At 41.4% G+C, this 22620-nt stretch overlaps 1 protein-coding gene across 1 annotated transcript; it reads left to right on the top strand.

The window, feature by feature from the left end:
• The first annotated feature begins 284 nt into the window (after positions 1 to 284).
• LOC142959417 (sodium- and chloride-dependent taurine transporter-like) lies at positions 285 to 22620 on the top strand. Its single transcript, XM_076100681.1, has 14 exons — positions 285 to 372; positions 7037 to 7266; positions 7364 to 7498; positions 9921 to 10155; positions 10615 to 10747; positions 12027 to 12161; positions 14519 to 14622; positions 14780 to 14904; positions 16306 to 16418; positions 17440 to 17577; positions 18008 to 18110; positions 19527 to 19627; positions 19742 to 19912; positions 20873 to 22620. Exons 2-14 carry the CDS (start codon positions 7038 to 7040, stop codon positions 21026 to 21028), a joined length of 1878 nt encoding a protein of 625 aa, XP_075956796.1. The 5' UTR covers positions 285 to 372; position 7037; the 3' UTR covers positions 21029 to 22620.

Here is a 22620-nt window from a genome sequence, read left to right on the forward strand (position 1 = left end):
GCACTGTAAAGGGTCAATATTGCATCATTTTGTAAAATGTAATCTTATATTCTGTTTATAGGTTTACTTTGTAACATCTGCCTCTTGGGACTACAGATGAAAAACAGCCTCTTGGTTTATAACTCTGGCGCATTTACAGCAATGTTTTTATTAATGTGCACTGTCCCTTATCAAATTAAGTTAATCGATAAATGTATTTATGTATAAATGTATCCGTGACAGACACAGAGAGCCGGCTGGAGGGAGGCTGTCGCTTTAAGAAGTTGTTGCATGGAGAGCAGCTGGTGATTTTCCACTCGAAACTGATATTAAATTGTTTCACTCAGCGTTTAAAACGAGGAACAACGGGCTGCTTTGGTAAAACGAGGACAGGTAATCAGGCTTCTTCTTTACGCATCGAGTCAGTTAATGATGGTGGTTTTATTTGCAAAAAAAACAAACGCGCAAGATGGATAGAAAAACTATAATATATAAATCCGCTTTTAAAGATATCTCTTATTTTTAAAGGTTTGTTTTTTTAAGCACACTGCGTGTTGTTTAGTCATTTCTCGCCGTGGTTTGATGCTGATTCATTTCATTCTCTGATATAAACAAACCAGATTTCTCTCTTTTTCTTTGACATGATGCTGTCTCCTCATTATTCCCAGAATGCTTCCGCTATATATTTAAACAAAAAAAGAATAAGAAAGAAATCCTGGCACTTTAACTCCTGCTTTAAAAAAAATCAACTTGAGCAAATACAGTTTTGGTCATAAAAACATAACAACCCTCTGTTCTGGCCTTTGAACCCGGTTTCCTGTGTTTAGAGCTGATAAGACCTTGTTCCTCGTTTCTCTTTGATCGTTTTTTTGAGGTCTGCTGTGATGCGTTCAGGCACAGCCCCGACTTCACAGTGACATGTGATGTATGCGTGTGTGTGTGTGCGTGTGTCACCCTCCACAAACACAAGCCACCCACTAATTAAATAAATGCATGAGTGAATTAATGCAACAATTATTATATTATATTATTATTGTGATATTTGATATCGTCTTAGATTTTGGATTTCGTAAAGTGTTTTCCTGGTATTAAAGGCTGCATAACAGTAAAGTGATGTCATTTTCTGAACTTACCAGACTGTTATATTATATGTCTTTACTCACATATTCATTATGTGCACATTAAGCTTTTTGCAATTGTTTTTAAATTGGATATCTATTTTCAGCAATGTTTTTGCGATTCATTTCAGCTTTCAGCATTCCAACGCATTTTCAGCAGGAAATGCATTTTCTAGTTACACTTCATGTTTACTTCTCCTGATCTTTACCTCCTATAACAAGGTCCATAGGGGCATCTCAATAAATAAACATGTTATATTATATTATATTATATAAGTGTTATTTACTGCTTTTTTTCGTGTTGGAATAAATGTTAAATATTTAACTGCAAAGTAGTAATGCGTGTTTGATACTTTAATTTTTTTGCATTAAATCATACTGGGATGTTTGCTGAAATTGATAGGATGGCCCTAACTTGAAAATTTTCCACCAACCGCCACTGCTTAAGAGTTTTGTTATTGGATAACAGCATCCTGTCAAACTGGATCTATCGTGCTAAATGTGTAAATACTGTTCTGACTGAGTATCGGGGTTCATAACACATGCAAATCATTCATAAACCAGTTTGGGTGGAGACCGAATTAGGTTGACAAGGTTAATCTAACCACAAGATACTAAGCCAGCAAATGTCTCAGTACATCAGAGCTACTTCGGCAGACTCTCAAAGTATAGGGAAAAACTATATTTTTGATCAATAATCATCATTAATAATTCAAAAAGTTGAAAGATTACAAATATTAAGTCATATCACCCCTCTCCTGAAAGAGCTGAACATTTTGATATTCGAACGGTTTCTGTAGCTTAAAAAAATGTCAGCGGTAGTGATATTTGTTGTAGTAGTAGCAGAAGTTGTAGTTGTAGTAGAAGTATTATTAGCAGTAGGAGTATTAGTAGCATTTGAATAAGTACTAGTTGTAGCAGTAGTGATATTTGTAGTAGCAGTGGTAGTAGAAGTTGTAGTCGAAGTATTAGTAGTAGTAGAAGTATTAGTAATTAGAAGAAGAAGTAGTAGAAGTAGTAGAAGTAGTAGTATCAGTAGTCGTAGTAATAGCTGTAGTAGTGGTCGTAGTATTTAATATAACAGTAGTAGTAGTAGTAGTAGTAGTAGTAAGAGTAAAGTCAGTTTTTGAAGTAGCAGTAGTAGTGGTACTAGTAGCAGTCGTACTAATAGCTGTAGTAGTATTAGTACTGGTAGTAGCAGGAATAGCAGTAGTAGCAGTTGTGGTATACTCAGAGTCTTCCTCCAGACTAGACTCACACTCTGCTGCTCTTCCACTTTCTTTCGTTGCCGCTTTCTTCGCCTGTGAGCTTCCTCTGTCTCCTCTCTGTTTCCTCTTCAGCTGAGGGGCTTTGAGCTGCTCCTCGTCTGCTTCCATGTCCACCTCACCACCTGTCTCCACCTGTCCTCCAGTACTCTCCCTCACCTTCTGGACCTCACTTGCCCCGTCCTTCATTACCTCTTGTCCCCCACTTTCCCTCTCTTCTCTCACCTCCTGTACCCCACTTGTCCCCTCCACCCTCACCTCCTGGGTCTCACCCGTCTCCTCCACCCTCACCTCCTGGGCCACACTTGTCTCCTCCACCCTCACCTCCTGTGCTCCACTTGTTCCCTCCTGTCCGTCCTGCTTGTCCCCTCTGCCCTCCTCAGTACCTTTCTGGTTCTGGTCTTTATTTGAGCCATTTTCCCCAGGACAAGCTCTACTCAGATGTCCTTCTTTTCCACAACTGAAGCATTTAAAATCATTAGTCTTTGCAAAGATGACATAGTCAAAGTCCTCTACTGTGATTTTGAAACTGAGGTTGACCACCCTGCTCCTGTCGTTGGGGATCATGAGGACATGTCTCCTGTGAGACACCACGTGCTTTAACAGTGGAGACTTAAAGCCAGAGGACACTCTCCTAACCGGAGATACTACTTTCCCATGTTTGGACAGCTCTTTGATTATGGCATCGTTTCTTATGAATGGTGGCACGTTAGACACAGTGACTTTCACTTCCGGTGAGCTGAGAGGATACGTGGAAGTGTTCACCCACCTCGATCCCGTGCTGCAACACCACTTCCGCAGTTTCTATAGTATCTAGAAAGATGACCACAGCGCTGTTCATCCGCGCTGCGGACTTCACGTGGCTGTGGCCAACAAGCGCACCCACTGCCAGGCTGCATTCCTCCACTGAACACCCGAAACGCGGCGGGATCTTCACGCCGTGTTCCCTGGTTAACTCGGTCAGGCCCATGGTGGCGTTTAGCACGCCGACAGCACGCGCTGCCCGGCTGCAATCCGCTCACAAAAAAAGACCCAAAAAACAGCTAAAAGTACACAAAAAAAACCGTGAACCCTACACACCCCACTACACTATCATATACAACATTACCCAGTGAAGAAAAATATCGAAAAATCGCTATTTATCGCTCTCAAACACGCTCCGCCAACTCCACACTCCTTCCACTAAGAGAGACAGAGAGACAGAGAGAGAGAGTAAAGAGACGCCTCTCCTTATTCGGAGTTGTTATACCGTTGATACTGTACTTGTTTACATTTCGCAGATAACAAACCGCATGTCGTGAAAAGAACGGAGGGGGGGCCCCCGGTGAATCCAAAAAATGTCCAGTAATGCCAGAGATTTATCGCAGAATATATGTGTGTGAGAAAAACATTTGTTCTCACACAAAGATGCTTTTCATATTTTATTGCTTTTTGAAAGAAAGGAAGAAAAAAAGCTCTAAAACTGTCAATGCTGCCTTCAAGATCATGATTCAAAGCCAACCCTCAGTGTTGGAGTGGCCTCTGACTTGTCCTCTGCGTCTCCAACATGAACAAGTGTGTGTGTATGTGTGTGTGTGTGTGTGTGTGTGTGTGTGACACATACTCACCCCCCCCACCACTTGGCTGTGTGTGTATGTTTGTGGGTTGGAAGTGGAAATTTACAGTCTCACATGTTGGTACCTGAGTTGTCTGTCACAGCGAGGCAGCGCCCAATCTCCACTTTGGATTTAATTGTCTTTAGCCAAAGGGGGCGGGCCAAAGGAGGCGGGCCAAAGGGGGAAGCTCCACTTCTTGTGACCCATGTCGGCATAAAGGCATTCAGTACAGAGGAATGGTGACAGCTGAGAGAGAGGAACTCTGTACATAGAAGGAAGGCCATGAAGGAAATGTAAGTTTTTCTAAAACTGCTTTGCTGGAAAAGAGATTTGATTTGTATTTTATCTTTTTTAAGGTTTTCTGCTTGAATGAATTTAAAATCAGTCAAATGAAAAGAAGTTGTAAAGCTTTGGTGGATATTTGTGTGTTTAAAGGTTAGATAAATAGAGGAAAAACAGAGCTGCAAGTAGATTTTATAGTTGTCTTTTGTGATTCATTCATTCATTTGTGACAGGATGAATGAGGATGAAGCAGTTTTTGTTTTTTTAAAGGTTAAGGAATTTGTGTTCAAGTATGTCTGGTTTAAATCCCAAGGACAGTTTGTCTTAAGTCTTATCTGGCCTCCCTAACACCATGCCGGCAGGTGAAAGCATACGCTAAGCAGACGAGGGGGAAAAGGGGGAGAAAAGAGATAAAGAGAGAGAGAGAGAGAGGGGGGGAGAGAAACAGGATGAGAAGCAGAATGGGCAAGAACTGATCCAGTTATGTAAGGAGGTCTGAGAATGGAAAGCGGTTCAAGTTGACTTGTCATGCATAACAGGAAGAGAGGGATCCTGGAAAATGATGGGACACAGTGTGAACACAGGGGGGTGGAGGGCTTGTGAAGCGTTGATGAAGTGAAGAGATGCGTATAGTTCCCTATAGGAATGTCTCCTTTTTAATGTGGGTTGTGGTAAAAATAAAGAGTCGGGACAGAGTCGGGGCATGCCTAATTTGGAAGCATTTTTTGCACAACTTGTTCTTCGACAAATAACGCGATCTAAGTTTATTAATTTATTTCTGTGCCTGCAGCCTTAAAGGTGGAAGTATTTGATGTTGCTCCTCTTAAAAGAAGAGGTAATTCCCCCCCCCCCTTTCAATTAATCCTGTGTCTTACAATTAATTACAGCTTTCCACATTGTCCTATCTTTTTTGTTCTTTGTTCTTTGCCAGCTGGGAGCTTAAGTCACAGTCTTGGCACGTCTTACACAGTTATTCCAGTCCCTATTAGGGGTTCTTTTCTCCTCTTCGGCTCATGCAGTTGGAAATCAGATGCCTCTCTATCAGTATTAACAAATCCTCAGATATCGTCAGATATCGTCAGATATCTGTCCACATTGCATTCAAAACAGCCCGGATAGCTATGTTCACGCCACCTGGCACTGCACACCAGTTAATCACTTTTGGAAAGAAATAACTGAGTCACTGTCTTCCTGGGCTGCCTCGTCCCATTATCCCCTTCACTGTGCTTACTAGGAGACATCTCAATAATACATCTGAGTAAAACAAATCGCAAATTACTCCTCGTGGCCCTAACTATCGCCAAGAAAACTATCCTCATGAACTGGAAATCAAGGAATAACACACACATCACACACTGGAGAAACTTAATGATAGAGTATATTTCAATGGAAAATCTAACCTCGTCCATCATATACAATACAACAGAACACCACTCCACCTGGTCATCCCTCACTATGTTTCTGCAAACGTGACACCACCCATCCTATTAATATTAAAATTTGTATAGTATATATATATTTTTTATGTATTTATTACGATTATTGATTTTTGTTTTGGTGTTTTTCTTGCCTGACAACCAATTGAAACCCACGTACATGCATACATGAACATCCATATGCACACATACTTACCTGTTTTTTTTTTTTCCTTTTTTCTTTTCTTTTTTTAATTTTTATTATTGTTATTATTATTATTATTATTATTATTATTATTATTATTATTTTTCTTCCATCTCAAAAGGCTCAAGGACATTCTCACACACACACACACACGCACATACACATATACACACACTGACTATATGATGTTTGCTAGCTTTTATCCCACTGTTCTTGTCATCCTCTTGTTGTTATGTCTATGTATTGTCTAATATTGTCTCTTGTCTTTCAATAAACAATTATAATAAAAAAAAAAAAAAGTATTAACAAATCCTGTCTTTCTTGGAAAGGCGGTTTACAGTGTCAATACTCAAGTGAACTTAAACTGTTGTATCATCTTGAGAGCAGCAGCCAGCGGCTCTAAATTTGGACTCCGGAGGGCCGACTCGTTGCTGATTCGGTTGCAAAAGATGAAAGCTTAAAGAGGAAACTGTCCCCCCGGGTCAAGCCAGGAATTCAAACATTCTCTTCTCTTTTCTTTCATGAACAATGTGACCCCCCCTCTTCTGTGCCTAAAAAAAAATACACCTCGAGAGAGTAAAAACTGGAAAGCAGAGAGCTGTAGTCACAATGTGAACATTCAGGTACTTTCAGGTGACGGAGGGAAGAACACAGGAAGAAGTTTTGATTGGTCAAACAAAGCAAGAGTAAAGTAAAATAATAAAAAAATAAATAAAAAAGTACAATAAAATAATAACAAAACTTTGGGTAATATTTAAGCTATATCATTTGAAGCTAGCCTATGAAATATAGATAAGAAACTCGGTGGGTATTCCTTGTTCAAAGCTGTGATTTCGCTGTCTGGTTTAAATCAGCTCCCCAAAACATTTCTCTTGTCCGAATGACCTCCGTGCATTAGATGTTCAGATTAACGAGATTAGCAACATAGTTCTGTGCATTGTGTACTCAGCGGTTACACCGCACACAGTAACGCAATCAGGAGACCGCATTATCTCCCTAAAGCTCCGCCCACATCTGTGTCTGATCCCGCCCTATCTGTGTCTGATCCCGCCCTATCTGTGTCTGATCCCGCCCACATCTGTGTCTGATCCCGCCCACATCTGTGTGTCTCTTTGTCTTTGTGTCCCTGCATCTTACTTGTCTTTTTAAAAATAAAAACATATGTTGCCGTCCACAGCATGGCACAAAAAGAGAAGCTCCAATGCTTGAAGGACTTCCACAAGGACACCCTGAAACCTTCACCGGGGAAGAGTCCCGGCACGCGGCCCGAGGATGAGGCCGAAGGCAAGGCTCCTCAGAGGGAGAAGTGGGCCAGCAAGTTCGACTTTCTCCTGTCCGTGGCCGGAGGCTTCGTCGGATTAGGAAACGTCTGGCGGTTCCCTTACCTTTGTTATAAAAATGGCGGAGGTAGGCTTGAAGATACAGGACAGAGTGTTAAGCCAATGAATCGTAAGCTGGTGATCGTTGGAGATGTCTCACTTCCTGCATCTGTCCCCCCCCCCAGGTGCGTTTCTCATCCCTTACTTCATCTTCCTGTTTGGCGGCGGCCTGCCGGTGTTCTTCCTGGAGGTCGCACTGGGCCAGTACACCTCAGAGGGAGGGATCACCTGCTGGGCCAAGATCTGCCCCATCTTCACTGGTCAGTCCAAGCACGCAAACGCTGCACGTATTCACTCATACAGAGAAACAGAGGCTCTGCATCACAGCTCAAATCATCCCTCACAGGATCATTCAATATTTAACGCTGAGTAAGAGCATCATTTGCCAAAACGAGAATCCCGCCCTGATTTTCTTCCTGTTTCAGTCCAGTTTTCATCTGTATTCAACATGCATTCCCTTCCTATGTAATTGAACCAGTTTTACTTCATTAGGCTGCTTTGTGTTATGTGAAAGACACAGTAAAGAAGGAATATTACGACTCACAATCAGCTTTAAGTATAAGTTTAAATTTGACTTGTTCATGGCCAAGCATGTTTGCACACACAGCGACTTTGTCTTTTTGATTGGTGCTTAACAATAAACACAGCGCAGTAGTACAAGACGTAATTACAAATAAAAAAATAGGAACATTTACAATAAAATATGATAAACAAACAACTAAAACAAGACTATGTTAAAATAAGTCTGTTATTAAAGAGTTAAGTGTCTATTTAAAGTGAAGAGTTGTTGAGGGATGTGTACATGTAAATGTGTGTAGCTGTCCTGGGGATATAAGAGTCAATAGAGATAGAAATAATAAAATAACAGTTAGGGACAAAAACAACAAAGCTGGACGAATAAACGTAAAGCACAAACAGGACTGTAGTGTAAAGCAAAATGGTGTAAATATAAAGATTATATACATAAAAAACACTAGTGACAAACATTCAAATAAGAAATAAACGTATCTATCATGGAGGATGAATGATTTTTACAAACACACACACACTTTTACGTAAATCATAAACACCACGCTCCAAAACACAAAGCCATCCTTGGATTACAGATTTTGTGGGTGTAACGACTTGATTGTGTTCTCGGTTACCGTTTGAACAGACCAGCGAAAGAAAGAAAGCCGCCTCGCGATGGGAACAGCAGTCTTCTGTCTCAACTTAAAGGATGTATGTCTTATAAATACCGTGATTGCGTTGTCAGTGTCGGGTTCTTTTGACCTGAGGTCACCCATAAGCTACTGATACTTTAAGACACTCAGAAGTACATTGGGACCGTCCGTCTCTTGAGTGACAAGCCGCGAGGCGCCACGAGGCAGCACGCCTTCAGCTGCCACCATCACGCTCTCGCTCATGTTCACAAACACGACATGAAAAGAGACGAAGCCGTTCCTTTTACCGGATCTCCAGCAGCTGCTGACGGTCTCCGCTATTCAGGGAGCGCTGAGGCCGCAGCACAAGTGGCCGCAAATCTGACCAATCACAAACCGCCTCATTGTTGTCGTCCCCCCCCCCCTCCACACACACACACACACTCCCCACCTTCACACACACACACACACACACACACCTGTCACAGCATTGACTTGTCCATCAGTTTGCATTTGGTATGTGGGAACGAGGCGGTAGGGGCGTCAGAGATGATGAGTTTAAAAATACTCCCGAGCAGTTGAAGAGTACCAGGGATTTCTGTGTCCAGGTTCGTGGCAAAGTCATCTAAAAATAGTGTTAAAACACTAAGGACATTATTACAGTAGATAGCAGAGTCGAGCTCAGGACGTTGATGAAGAGTTGGCTGTCATTTGTGTTCGTGATGGCTTTTAAAGTTGCTCGGCCATAATCTCCTGTAAAGAGTCATTTACCACCAGGCTGAAAATCTATACCAGGGTCAGTAGTGGGTGTGGTTGTGTGTAGTCAGAAGTACACTTCTTCATCACTGGAGCAAGGCCAACCTCCGGTTCTGAGAAGTGAAGCTGAAGTGTGTTAAACCTGCATTCTCTCTAATGTCCTTCAGGGGGCGACTCCTCTGGTTGTATAGAAGTCTATGAGAAAGTGACTCTACTTCTCTCTTGATTTATTACCTCAGTAAACATTGTAAACATGAGTTTATGGTCTCAATCTCTAGTTTCAAGTCTTCTTCAATACAGCATGATGTTCATTTAGTACATTATGGTCCATTTAGAGTCAAACAGACCATAAAGCAGGGGATGCTTTAGGACGAGGCTATCTTGTGATTGACAGGTCTCTACCACGGCGTTGTCTGTGTTTTCGTCCTACAACTTTAACCCTTTCACATCGTGTTTTCACTTCATGAAAGTTAATTGTTACATTTTTGGTCGCTTAAAATGTTCTTATTCAGTGTTCGGTTGGACTTGGCTTCACCCTCTTGTGTCACTTCTGGTTGCAAAAACCAAGATTTCAAATTCGAGGCTTCAAAACGATGGTCCACTAACCAGTGGGTGACGTCCCAGTGACAACGTCCACTTCTTATACAAAGTCTATAAGCAAGGCATGAAGTTAAACTTAATAATAAATAAAACAAGATTTTCAACTGCTGTTAAAGCGATATTATCACTTTTTGGATTACAAATAACAGCAGATTACGTGCCTTCTTTCCCGTCCCCTCTCCAGGTATCGGCTATGCCTCTGTGGTGATCGTGTCTCTGCTGAACGTCTACTACATCGTGATCTTGGCCTGGGGACTCTACTACCTGTTACAGTGCTTCCAGCCGGAGCTCCCCTGGGCCAAATGCAATCAGCCCTGGAACACAGAATTCTGCATAGAGGACACAGTCCGCAGGAACAAGACCTTATGGCTCGCAGCCAACATGACCAACTTTACCTCCCCCGTCACCGAGTTCTGGGAGTGAGTATTAACTGACACACATGCACACTAGCACACAAACTCGCGTGAATATACTAAAGTTACACTGCATCTTTATCTTGCTTGCAAAAAATGTGTTGAACAATTCTTACAAAAAAAGCACTGTTTACTTTTAGTTTTCTGCTAGTTTTCTGCTAGTTTATCTCAAACTGTATTTGTGCAGCAGAATGAAATTAAAAACGACCTTTTTAACCCTGAATTTGCAGGTAATTCATCACAATGAACGGCTCTAAACTAAAAATATTCATGCAGCATTAGACACTTCAATGTTAAAGCCTTGAAGCTGTCTTACCCTCCATATTCAGACGCTGGACAGGCCAGAGCAGCAGAACACAGCAGGCTACATCATGTGTCTGTTTGATCTCCACGTTTATCAGGGTTGTCACACGATCCCTTATCAAACCGCCATTAAGCTGTTGTGCGTCTCTGTCTCCTCTGCAGACGCAACGTCCTGAGCATCTCCAGTGGGATCGAGGACATCGGACCCCTGAAGTGGGACCTGGCCCTGTGTCTCCTCGCAGTGTGGGTCATCTGCTTCTTCTGCATCTGGAAGGGAGTCAAGTCCACGGGGAAAGTGAGTTGCTGAAACGGAGACGCGTCCTGTTTGTTATTGTGTTGCCTGGATGCTGTTTGGCCTTTACTTCTTCTTTTTTTTTTTTTTTCACCGTTGCTTCGAGGAAAGCCACATGCTCGGAAAAGCAGTTAATTTGGTTGATTTAGAGGCATGAGCCTCTGCGCTGTCCTTGAAGTTTCTTGTTGGCCAGACTCACTGTCGGCTGTAAAACATCGACTGCTCAACCTCCTCTCTGTTTCTGTCAGAAGCCGGGTCAGAGCCAACGAGACGAGCTCTGGGTGGAAAAATTCAGAACTCTGTTAATTAAGCTCTTTTTGTGGGTTTATTTTCACGTGGTACACAAGGTGCATTGTTATGATTAGTGTGCATTAAAATGATTAATCTAAAGCCAAATTGCAGTGAGAAGCCTTTATGCAGTGTAGTGTGACTCCTGTGGGCATGCATCTGAAACCCTCATCATGACGTCTGAAAACAGTTCCAGTCATGGAAAACACATGGAAAATGAGAGAAAAAGTAAAAAGTCCTGGAAAATCTTGTTTTGTCCTTAAGAGAATGAACTATTTGGCTACCTATCAGAGCTCCCCACATCGGGTTAATTCAGGATCATATTAACGTTCAAATGGCAGTTTATGTACGAGAGTATTTAGAACCGGCGGTGTCAGAATGTCTAAGCATGTGAGAGATGGTTTCATAGGTGAGTTACAGCCATAGACTGCACGTCTTTTGAATCAGACTTCCACAGAGATGAACATATAAGTGTATGGAGCGAGATCATCATTGGAAAAAGTCCTAGAAAAGTCCCGAAAAAAAGCGAACCGTCTCATAGTTATTAATAGTACAGTTTAAATAAATAAAAAACGTACTTGAAATGTCAAGTACAGCACTAATCCATAGTAACTACAGTTAGTGAAGTCATTTTGCATTGGGCATCCAGGAAAAAGTCACCACAAAGAGAAAAAAATGCTAATGATGTTGGGCACTTTATGGCTCTGAGAGGAATTATTTTCAACTTGAGGCGTTCAGGGTGCTCAGAAAAACCGCGAGGTGCTCAGCAATGCCAAAGCGGCGGATAAAACTTGCTACAAAAACAAGTACATTAAGGGGAACAACAAGAACGATGTTTCTCTTGACCTGCAGTCGGAAAAAACACACAAGTTATAAATGAGAACTTCAAAAAGGAAGTAGTGTTTTTACCCCATTATATATGTCAAGGGTGGTGAGTCATAAGTGCATGACAGCTGGTCAGTATTTTGGCTAATCGTTCCGTTGTCCTGTCTAGGTGGTGTACGTAACAGCAACCTTCCCATTTCTGATGCTGATTGTGCTGTTGATACGAGGAGTGACCCTGCCTGGGGCATCTGAAGGGATCAAATTCTACCTTTACCCCAACCTGACCCGCCTACAAGACCCAGAGGTAGGATCAAGAACTCTTCTTCTTCTCCTCTTCATCTGTGATAGAGTGCTGCAGGAATGAGTCCTAAAACTTGGACACGAGTCAGCGTGTGGCTAAATGAGAAAGTCATAACCTCGACTAGTAGCCTCGTTGTGTTATATTTCTTGCTGAGAGTTAAATGAGAAAATTGATACCACTTTCAGTTCTGTATGCTAAATATGAAACTAGAGCTGGCAGCCAACTAGCTTAGCATAAAACCTGGAAATAACTAGCGTGGCTCTGTCCAAAATCCACCTACCAGCCCCCTTAAAGGTCACTAATTAACAGGTTTCATCTGTTAATCTGTGCAACCAAAGTGTAAAAATGTTGCGTTGTCACAGTGACTTCAGGAAGTGGCCGCGCAAAAAAATGTTTTGACATAACCCCCGATAGAACCACAACGTGTCGCTTGTGCTTTTTTAGACAACAACCAAGATATAACGTGTTAATATATGTGTTTTGGATGCGCTGGTAGGCTGATTTTGTTACCTTTGGACAGAGCCACGGTAGCTGTTTCCCCCTGTTTCCAGTCTTTATGCTAAGCTAAGCTAACTGGCTGTTGCCTGTAGCTCCATATTTAACAGATGGATATTGAATCGGCATCAATCTTCTCATCTAATTCTCAATATCTAAACCACTGTAGTAGTGTAGATGTGTAGTTTTACGCGCCAGTGTTTTGTTATATAACTCGATTACATAATTTATCATGAGTGATTGGATTAATATCAAAACCAAGCGGGCATATGTGGATCGGCTAGCCCCCATGTGTCCTGTGCAGTTGGAAAGAAAAGACATTTGACTATGTTTCACAGAGTTAATGTTGTTCATGAGGTTTCAGATAAAATCAATGACATTGTCACCATGTCACCACTGCTATGTGTGCATTCAATGTTAATATTTTCTGTTTTGGACTCCTTGTAGAAGCTTTTGCCAATGTGGAAATTGTGGTAACTGTTATTGCAGTTGCTCTATCTTTATATTGGCAATGGATCACATGACTACTTATGTGTAAAAGCGGTCACTCGTACCCACAGGGAGTTATGACTCGACTCAGCTCTTCCCAGCTTTATAGCATCTTTCAGTGTTTGGTTTTCTGGTCTGCAACTTTACTGTTTTGGTTCCGTCTCGCCGTTCTCATCAGTGTCGTTTTTGGCTGCAGTGAAAGATCTCTGCTCCTCAGCACCTCAGACAGACACAGATATGATAGCTGCTGAACATTAGCTGCTTAAGAGGCAGATATCTCCTTCAGGAGTTGGATGAGACCAAAAACAGAGCAAAAAGTGGAGTAAATATTGGACTCCCATTCATCATGAAGCCAGAAACACGACTCCAAATTGAATGATACAGGAATGTTCCTCCACAAGCTTGACAGCTGTGAGTACTAACAGTAGCCATGTTGGTTGTTTACGTTCATGATGATAATTTTAGGGGGAGTGGCTTTTGGTGGCTGGCCTGAAGGGACGGGCTGTCAGTGCTGCAGACTTGCCGACTTTCTTGCTAGATTTAGGGACTTTTGGAGCTGTTAGATACTTTCATTGTAAAAGACTTGGCAACACTAGGCTGGGTTTTTCTGTTGGATATTTTTTTTAAATCTAGCGTACTCTTGCTAGTTTCTCAAGTTTAGCATCCTGAAGCCTTCGAAAGGTGATAATATGTCAATGTTGTGTTCACAACTTGTTTCTGCTGCTCCGAAGTGGACAAAAAACCCAGTTATTGCATGTTTAATAAAATGTTTGCCTTCGCGGTGTGAGCAATCACTCTTACGTTTGATTAGCTCACTAGCAAGGAGCTCGTGATAACATTTCTGTAGCATCACAGTCGAAATAACACAAACTTGGAGTGATGATCTAATGTAGTTATTCTGTTTAACTTCAACGACGGAGCTCATATGGGAAATTAAACAAACAGAAGGAACATTGAACTTCTTTTTCAATAGAAAATCAGCAAATTACACAAACAAACTCAAAAGACCAGATACAAACAAATACATTTAACAACTTGCTGCCCTCTCTAATGGAGCTAAACTCACATTATTATATCCCCGTTTGTCTTTATTACTTGGTTATCTTTGTGTTGTTTATCTCCGCCTTAACATTACTGCACTGTTTTCCTTTCCTTCCATAAATTGCGTCTGTCTCTTCAAAATAAAAGCACTTCCATGTTCATGGGAAATAACAAAAATAATGTAAACTTAACAAATTCACTACAGTCACAAATTTAACACGTGAACCACACTGTGCACATCGGGGTCCTTTAATATTTCCAAAAAGTATTTCATAAACAGGCTGACCTACTCTGGAAAAACACTGTGAAAACCACCTGTTCCTCTGTCTCCTCAGGTGTGGATCGATGCGGGAACCCAGATTTTCTTCTCCTACGCCATTTGCCTGGGAGCCATGACGTCGCTGGGGAGCTACAACAAATACAGATACAACTGCTACAGGTGAGTTGTGTTTCCGCTGGGGGGGCGGGGGGGAGAGAGAGTGGGGACTGTAGTAGTGACAGCAACTCGTGTCAGAGACGGTTGCGTGAAAAGAAAATGGGAACTTCAGTTCCGCCTGTGTGTCATTAACAACCTCCATGACATATGTGTGACATAGGGACTGTTTGCTGCTGGGAGGCCTCAACAGCGGTACCAGTTTTGTGTCTGGCTTCGCAATATTTTCCGTCCTGGGCTTCATGGCACAAGAACAAGGGGTGGACATTGCCGATGTGGCAGAGTCAGGTACGAGGGTCCAAGGTGACGGCAGCAGTGATGGTGGGCGCTGTTGCCAAAGAAAACAACGCAAAAAAAGAGAAAAAAAGAAAAGACCATTTTAAATGAGGAGAGGGGGGGGGGGGGGGGGGGTTTAGTTTATTCAAGTCTCGGAAACGATGATGCTGAAATGTACAGGTATCGGCAATTGCACACAATGAACCGTGCTGTCAAATAGCTTCACATCTTTTTGACCAGAGGACATTGCTCAGAAGATTGGCCCAGCACTGACTGTACTCTACTGTATGTGCACTGACACCCTGAGTGTGATATTTCTGACCAGCAGCACTGCACTGCAAGCCCAGTTGTGTTAACAAGCTGTGGATCTCCTGAGGTGGACGCCACACCGCTTCTGTTTTCTGCCTTCCTTTTACACCCTATGTGGACTTGTTTTTGAGGAGATGCATCTTCTTTCTGCATTCTCGCTCTGTTCACTTTCAAATTAAACTCTTGCTTTCTTTAAGAATGCAACTTGAATACAATCAAACTACAAAGTGTATGACAATGACAGGAGTTCTGTGATAGCATGTTAGAGTGTACATACAGGATTTTACATCATAAATGAAAACACAGAACAAAAATTCATTCATTCTTTTTTTTATGTAGAAATACATTTTGCTCAGCTGTTCAATTGAGGCACTAGTTAATGTGATTTCTGACTTTGTGCCTCATGCTCCTATTATTATTATTATTATTATTATTATGTTGATATGTTTCATTTGCTGCAGTCCTCGTCTGCTTTGTTTAGAGTCCACTTTATTGTTATTGCTCACAGTAAGAACCAGGAATGCAGATTAGGATCTTGCCAGATAATTAGAGTTAAATGTAAACACAATGTAAAGCAGCAGCATGAACAGGATGTAATGAATACTGTGTGCAGTAGAATGGTCTGGGTGTGTAATATTCAGTATAAACAGGAGGCAGTTATGTAATACGTACGATGTAAAAGAGACGATATGCAGAGTTGAATATGGTTGTTGATATTAACACATACGGGACATTAAAGCATGAAAAAAACACTATTTCCTCAAAGCAACTCAACACACAAAGCCAACAAAGAACAAACACGTCTTTAAATTCTTGGACATATCAATTGAACTTCAATGTGGATTTATTGGCATTAAAGTAAAAGAAAAACGTAATTTTTGCAAGTACACAATGATATTAATATGAATATTAACACAACCATAACATAACATTACAATTGTTATATAAATATAGATCTTGTAGATTATTGGCAGTAGCTCAGCTTCTCTAGCTCAATCTTTTTTTTTTTCAATCCTCTTTATGTCGTCCAAGCTGTAAATCAGACAGAAATATTAATCCCGTCCTTCTCCCCTTCTCCCCGTCCCTGCTGTGTCCTCCCTCCAGGTCCCGGTTTGGCCTTCATCGCCTACCCGAAAGCCGTGTCCATGATGCCGATGCCGACCCTCTGGGCCATCCTCTTCTTCATCATGCTGCTGCTCCTGGGCCTCGACAGCCAGGTCAGTAGCTTTCACATGGACACCTTCCAGGTCCCGTGGGTTAGTTGGCTCCTGCCAGCCCCGATGTGTAAAACACATGAAGTGTCTCTCTGATCCACATCTAACGTCTCCAAGGTATCCGATAACAGACAAGTAAAGCCGCCTGTTCCCACAAAGGCCTTTTAACTGTCACACTGGACTGCAGTGAGGATTATATCCCTTTATAATGCCCCGCAACACCACAAATTAAGTGTTTTTAAAAGTTGATAGGCTTTAAAAGCCAAACATTTAGTAAGTAGGAGTCATTATCATAGCTTGCATGCAAGTTTTCTAGCTTTGGTAGGAGGCAGAGCTTTGATTAAGACAAGATAATCTGCATTGACAAAACACAAGTGTACACCAGAGGGATTCGCCGGTCATATCACATTTCCTGCCTCCCAAGTGTAATTCTACTCCTGTGCTAACTCAGTCCTGTACAGAGCCAACTGCGAGATCAGGCTCTAAATTTGAGCACATGTAAATACACATGAGGTTATTTCCAAGAGAGAAATGCTGCCAGTTACAGTGTATGTGGGTGCATTTTTTTGACCATAAATTTCATGCAGATTTGTGGTCCTGAATGCTACGTATTGTCGAGGTCGCTCACACATACATGCCGCTGCCATGTAAGGGGCTTTTTGTTTGCTTTTTTTCCCCCCGGGCGCAACAAAGAAGCATGTTCTTTGTGAATAGGGACGATTTTGTTACGACATCATGTAGCTTGCGAGGCAATGAGGAGACACAGGGGAGCAGGAGAGAGGGACGGGGAGACGGAGACAGTGATGCTCTGTTGTTTCGTTTCTGTTGTGTCTTGGTAGCGACAAACCAGAGCTGCAGAGAGGAGCCCTGTTTAAATTCTCATTACTGCTCAACAAAGACAGCTCTCATTCTGTAATCACTGGTTTGTGGAGACAAAACAAGAGCTGCATGGAAACACAGGAGGAAACTTTTTTCTCCCCCCTTCCCCCTGCTGAGAACTTAACAGTTGCTTTTGTCCCCACAGTTTGTTGAAGTGGAAGGACAGATCACCTCCATTGTGGATCTGTATCCGAACTTCCTCAGGAAGGGTTACCGACGGGAGATCTTCATAGCCGTGATGTGTTCCATGAGCTATCTCCTGGGGCTGGTCATGGTAACAAAAGTAAGTTCACCAGCAGTCACTTCACTACTTCCCTCTGCTTATCCCGCTCAGAAAAAAAAAAGGAGAAGGGGGTCGGCGTGCTCGGATCAACGGCGGAGATAACGCTACAGACTTTCCACTCTCCACCGTCGGCTGTCCCCCATTGTCACGTCCAAATATGGCCTCCTATCCACATTCACCGCTCACGTCACATGTGTGAATGGAACAAATTTGGAACGCCGTTTTCCGTTTAGCAGTTAATCGTGCTTCAATGGCGTCTCAGCACCTGTTCAACTCTGCCTTCGTTGGTTGGGCGCCAGCATTCTAGCGCGCGGCTTTCAACGTGCACCATCCACTTTAATACCCACTTCTATCTGTGTGGCTTTCTTTGGTTCGACACACATCAGAGAGATAATTAATGTGTCCCCCCCCCTTTCTTTTCTCTTTCCAGGGTGGCATGTATGTGTTTCAACTCTTTGACTACTATGCAGCCAGTGGTGTGTGCCTTTTGTGGGTTGCATTCTTTGAATGCATCGCTGTATCCTGGGTTTATGGTAAGTGGAAGTAACTTGTGTGTCGTTTTTCAAAGTCATGATCGTAAACAGTTTAGAAAAAAAAAGAACAAATGATGTCTTTTGGTGGTAAACAAAGGTGTCCTTGTGGTTCTTCCCACATCAGTAGTAAATAACTTTAATTGCAAGAAGAGACGTGGTGAGGGGGGGGTTGGTGGTGTTGGATTGCGATTGGCTCTCCAGGGGTTGCCTCCCAACAGATTACATCCTAGTATTATTAAGAACGTTTAAACTAAAAGCAACGCTGCATCTTCCACAAATAGAAGTGTTATTGCAAAACTTCTTGATTCTGTTAATTGCAATAAATGATGCATCTGATGCATCAGTTTTTGTTTTTTTACCAGAGCAAAGAAAGGCAGCGATAGCCATGATTTCATTGTTCTTTTGTGTGCTTGTTTTTGGAGAAATATATGATAAGAAACACAAACATTTTGCATGGACAATGGCCTCTTTTGCCTGCGTGTACCACGTACCCATCGGGCGTTACGATTTTGTCTGGCAAATCGCCACTGCACTAAGTACGTTTCCCCAAATAACTGCTCAGAAAAACCCAGATATTTAATTTATTTTTCCTACTCCATTACTTCCGCTTTGAACTGGTCGCCACCCCCTACCTCTGTATCACTACCACTATCACAACATTCACAGGCTATAACACCATGACAGGAGTAACAATACTTCAAATACAAAATTCAGCCAATTATAGAAAGTTTACTCGAGTCATCTTCAGTCAATTGTCCCCTTTTCAGTCTTTTCTTGAATATTTGCTTATCTCTTGTGGAATACTGAAGAGTTTTACCTCTTCAGGACTCTAAAAATGACTAAAATAAACTACATGAGAAGTATTCACTGCCAATAGACATATGCAACCTATATGCAACCTATTGCAAGTCAAAACAGTTGTGAACCAGTGTCCCAGACTGTTGTTTTTAATCGTCTCTACAAAAGATGCTTCTGTAGCAGCATCACAGAGGACCTCACCAGCTGCTGCGCTTCATCCATAGTCCCTCGCCAGATGTTAAAAAGGAACTAAAAACAGAATAGAAGAACTTATTGTTAACAAAGGAGCATAATAAACATCTGCACTGCACACAACCCACTTAATGATGCCATAAAACACATCGTGAACTACAATAAACACGGAGGAAGTATAAGTGATGACCTGAGAAAGCCGAGACTGTTTGTACTTTAACAGTATTTCGTACGTGTCCCAGTGGAAATATATACTGCAGTTAAGGGCAGACACCAGAGATAAGAGGCAGAGATAAGAGGCAGATATGGAGGTCCTTCTGCAATAACAAAAAATAACACAGGAATAGTACAGACTGCTGATATCTTATCTACTGAAACATTTTTTATATTATGCTTGCATTCATGTAATTCTTTGTTTTGCAATAGGAGTGGATAAATTCTACGATGGCATTGAGGACATGATTGGCTACAGACCAAACGCATGGATGAAATGGAGCTGGACCATAATCACTCCTGTCCTCTGCATGGTGAGAGATGAGCGGCAGCTTTTCGTCATGTCGTTTTATTGCCTTGGACGAGATATTGTTGGAAGAAATGTTGTGTACAACTTGTACTAATGGAAGCTTGTGTTTGTTTTCCAGGGCTGCTTTGTCTTCTCCCTGGTGAAGTACAAGCCCTTGACCTATAACAAGGTGTATGAGTACCCGGACTGGGCCATCGGTATAGGCTGGTGTTTGGCCCTGTCCTCCATGATCTGCATCCCCATGGTGATGGTCATCAAGATCTTACAGTCTGAGGGACCCCTGATCGAGGTGAGCTCGATCTTTTAGTACTTTTAAAGAAATATAAATTTGCAGAAATGCATTTATTTGCTTTTTTGCAGAGAGTTAGATGATATTGCTCTGATATACCAGCACCCTAAATATGAAGCTCGATCCAGGAGATGGTTAGCTTAGCTTAAAGAGCTAGCCTGGCTCTGTCTGAAAGTGACAAAATCCACCAATCAGCACCTCTAAAGCTCACAAATTAACACATTTCTTCTTGTTTGCTTAATCGGTACAGAAATCAAAGTTTAAAAGAGTCACATGAGCAACTGAGACAGCTGTTTTCGGTAGCATTGCTAGCTAACGTCTACTTGTACAGCAGAAGGTAAACAGTGAAGAAGCACATAACACAACTGTTCTTAGACAATTACCAATAAAAAAATCTTGTTAATAGACCTGCAGTGGGTCTATTGTTTTGTGGCTAGTTATACTCTCCAAAGTTAGTAGTTATTCAGACACAGAATTGTTAGTTAGCTAATGTTAGCTAATTAGCTGAATGCCGTTGTGACTATTAGACAACAAATGTTTCTACTGAAATGTGTCCATTGTAATTCTTCTTAATTAAGACACATTGTCAAACCTTCAGCCAATAATGTAGTAAACATGCTAGCAGATTAGCTTGAAAGCGGTAGTGCTAGCTAGACTACTCCCCCGTTTGTCACATGACCCTCCCCTTCAATATTGTCGCTGTCTATGACAGTTATTATGCTAAGCGAAGCTAAGGTCTCCTGGCTGTAGCTTCATATCTAGCCCTCATACATGCACCTGGTGTCGATCTTTTCTTCTCAGGTCTTGGCAAGAGCAATTTTAAATTAACATTGAGTTTTTTTTTTGTACATTGCACAAATCCAGATGTTGAATTACGTTGTTTTCCACTTAGAATTTGAGCCTTAAACCGACCCCAGTTTGTGATGATCATTATTCTAATCTGTCATCTCCTTCCCTCAGAGGATAAAAGCAGTGGCAGCCCCGGCGAAATCAGGCGTGAGCTCTCGCCCGAAAGAGTACAACTTGAAGGCCAGCGAGCTGACACAGCCCCTGAACCCAAATGGGAACAATGGCTTGAACAAGCCCACCCACACCATTGTAGAAACAACGATGTGAGCGCTCTCTGTGAGAGGAATAAGATTGATGTGCTTTCTCTGTGTTATTATCATATTTGCTAACTTTGATAATAGTAGGTTTACATCGTCAAATATATTCACATTAGAGATACTCTGGTTTGATCTCTATGAAGAGTTATATATCATTGTTGTAATTTTTCTCTTGTATTTTTATTTTTTATTATATCGATATTGTTGATGTTACAATTGTTATTGCTGTAGTTGGCACTGATCTCGGTTAAATATTTTGAGATAGAAAATGTTCAATGTTTACTACCATTCTGTTGATTCCGGAGAAGAGATGAGGAATTTGATTTTTTAAATTGTTTTTTTTTGGTGTAATAGAAGAAATTCTCATTTCACATAAATTCAGTAAAATAATCGAGCAATTAACCACGTGAAAGGTAGAAGACGTCCAAACACCCTCACGTGATTGTGTGAGTCTTGTTGCCCAAGCTAACTTCTAATATCTTGTTGTTGTTGTTGGTCACCCCTACAGTGAAAATGAATGTACGTGAGCCACCCACGTCTCTTAGAGTACAAATCCGTAACACGTTAAGTGGCAATTATGCAGTGTAAAGAGTTAATCTTTGCTTGACATCCTTTAAGTTGCAAGTTGAACAAGGCCTTGGCCAAATACTGTGAGAAATGCATCCATCCAAATGAAATCCATTCTCAAAAACATGAGACTACAAAATGAAAAATAAAAAAACGCTAGGGAAGAGGAAGTAAGGAGAAAAGGGAAATGGCATTTTTAGAGTATTTGTACACAGCCTGTGTGACTACTAGTCAGTCCCAGTGCATTTATTGAAACCCCTCTTTGCACTTTATATGTCGTTTCACCTTTATTGTATTTGTGTTGATTGTTGCAACGTTATGTGGAGTTGCATTTGCAACAAATTTCAGGAGGAAATATTTTTAGCTTCTAACTTTTTGATATTGTAAAATTTGATATACAGTATCTAGTTGTCGACTTGCTAAGACAATGACGCAAAGAGAGTAGAAATCTGACATCAAATATTCTTAGAAGAATCTGTGAGAAGATCACTTTAAAAGTAAAAACGTAACTTTTTCTAAACATCCTGAACGCTCTCTCCATTGTGCTCATTACAAAAGCAGATGCGCTCTGCAGAACTACCACTGGATTCTAGTCTCTAATGTTCGGTTTCAGCATTTATATTGTAGAATTTTAATTGTTTGTAAATCACATATGCCTTTTTGTAACAATTTTATACTGATCATATGAACACCATCACCGTTTTACTGAAAACTCAGCAATTTGTTTTCTAAATATTAATTATGTTGTGAGCCAGGATTACACTTTTCAGCGTGCATTACTCATTGAAGCAATGGCATTCTCTGCTCGCTCAAAATGCACCATTAAATTTTGAGTATTGTTCAATAATTCAACAACTTGCACAGTTAGAAACAAAATCTGAAGCATGTGCAGTAGCCACAACGGTACCGTGCTGCTTTGTCTGTTAAAATCTTGGATTCAAGTGTACCAAAGTATTTTTGTCTCACAGTTGTCCCCTTTGAGATGCACATTGCATCATTTCTATTTAGATTACAAATAAACATTTTTTCTTTGGA

Source organism: Anarhichas minor, unplaced genomic scaffold (genome assembly GCF_050575085.1).
Source record: "Anarhichas minor isolate MPS153535 unplaced genomic scaffold, ASM5057508v1 ptg000003l, whole genome shotgun sequence".
Taxonomy (NCBI): domain Eukaryota; kingdom Metazoa; phylum Chordata; class Actinopteri; order Perciformes; family Anarhichadidae; genus Anarhichas; species Anarhichas minor.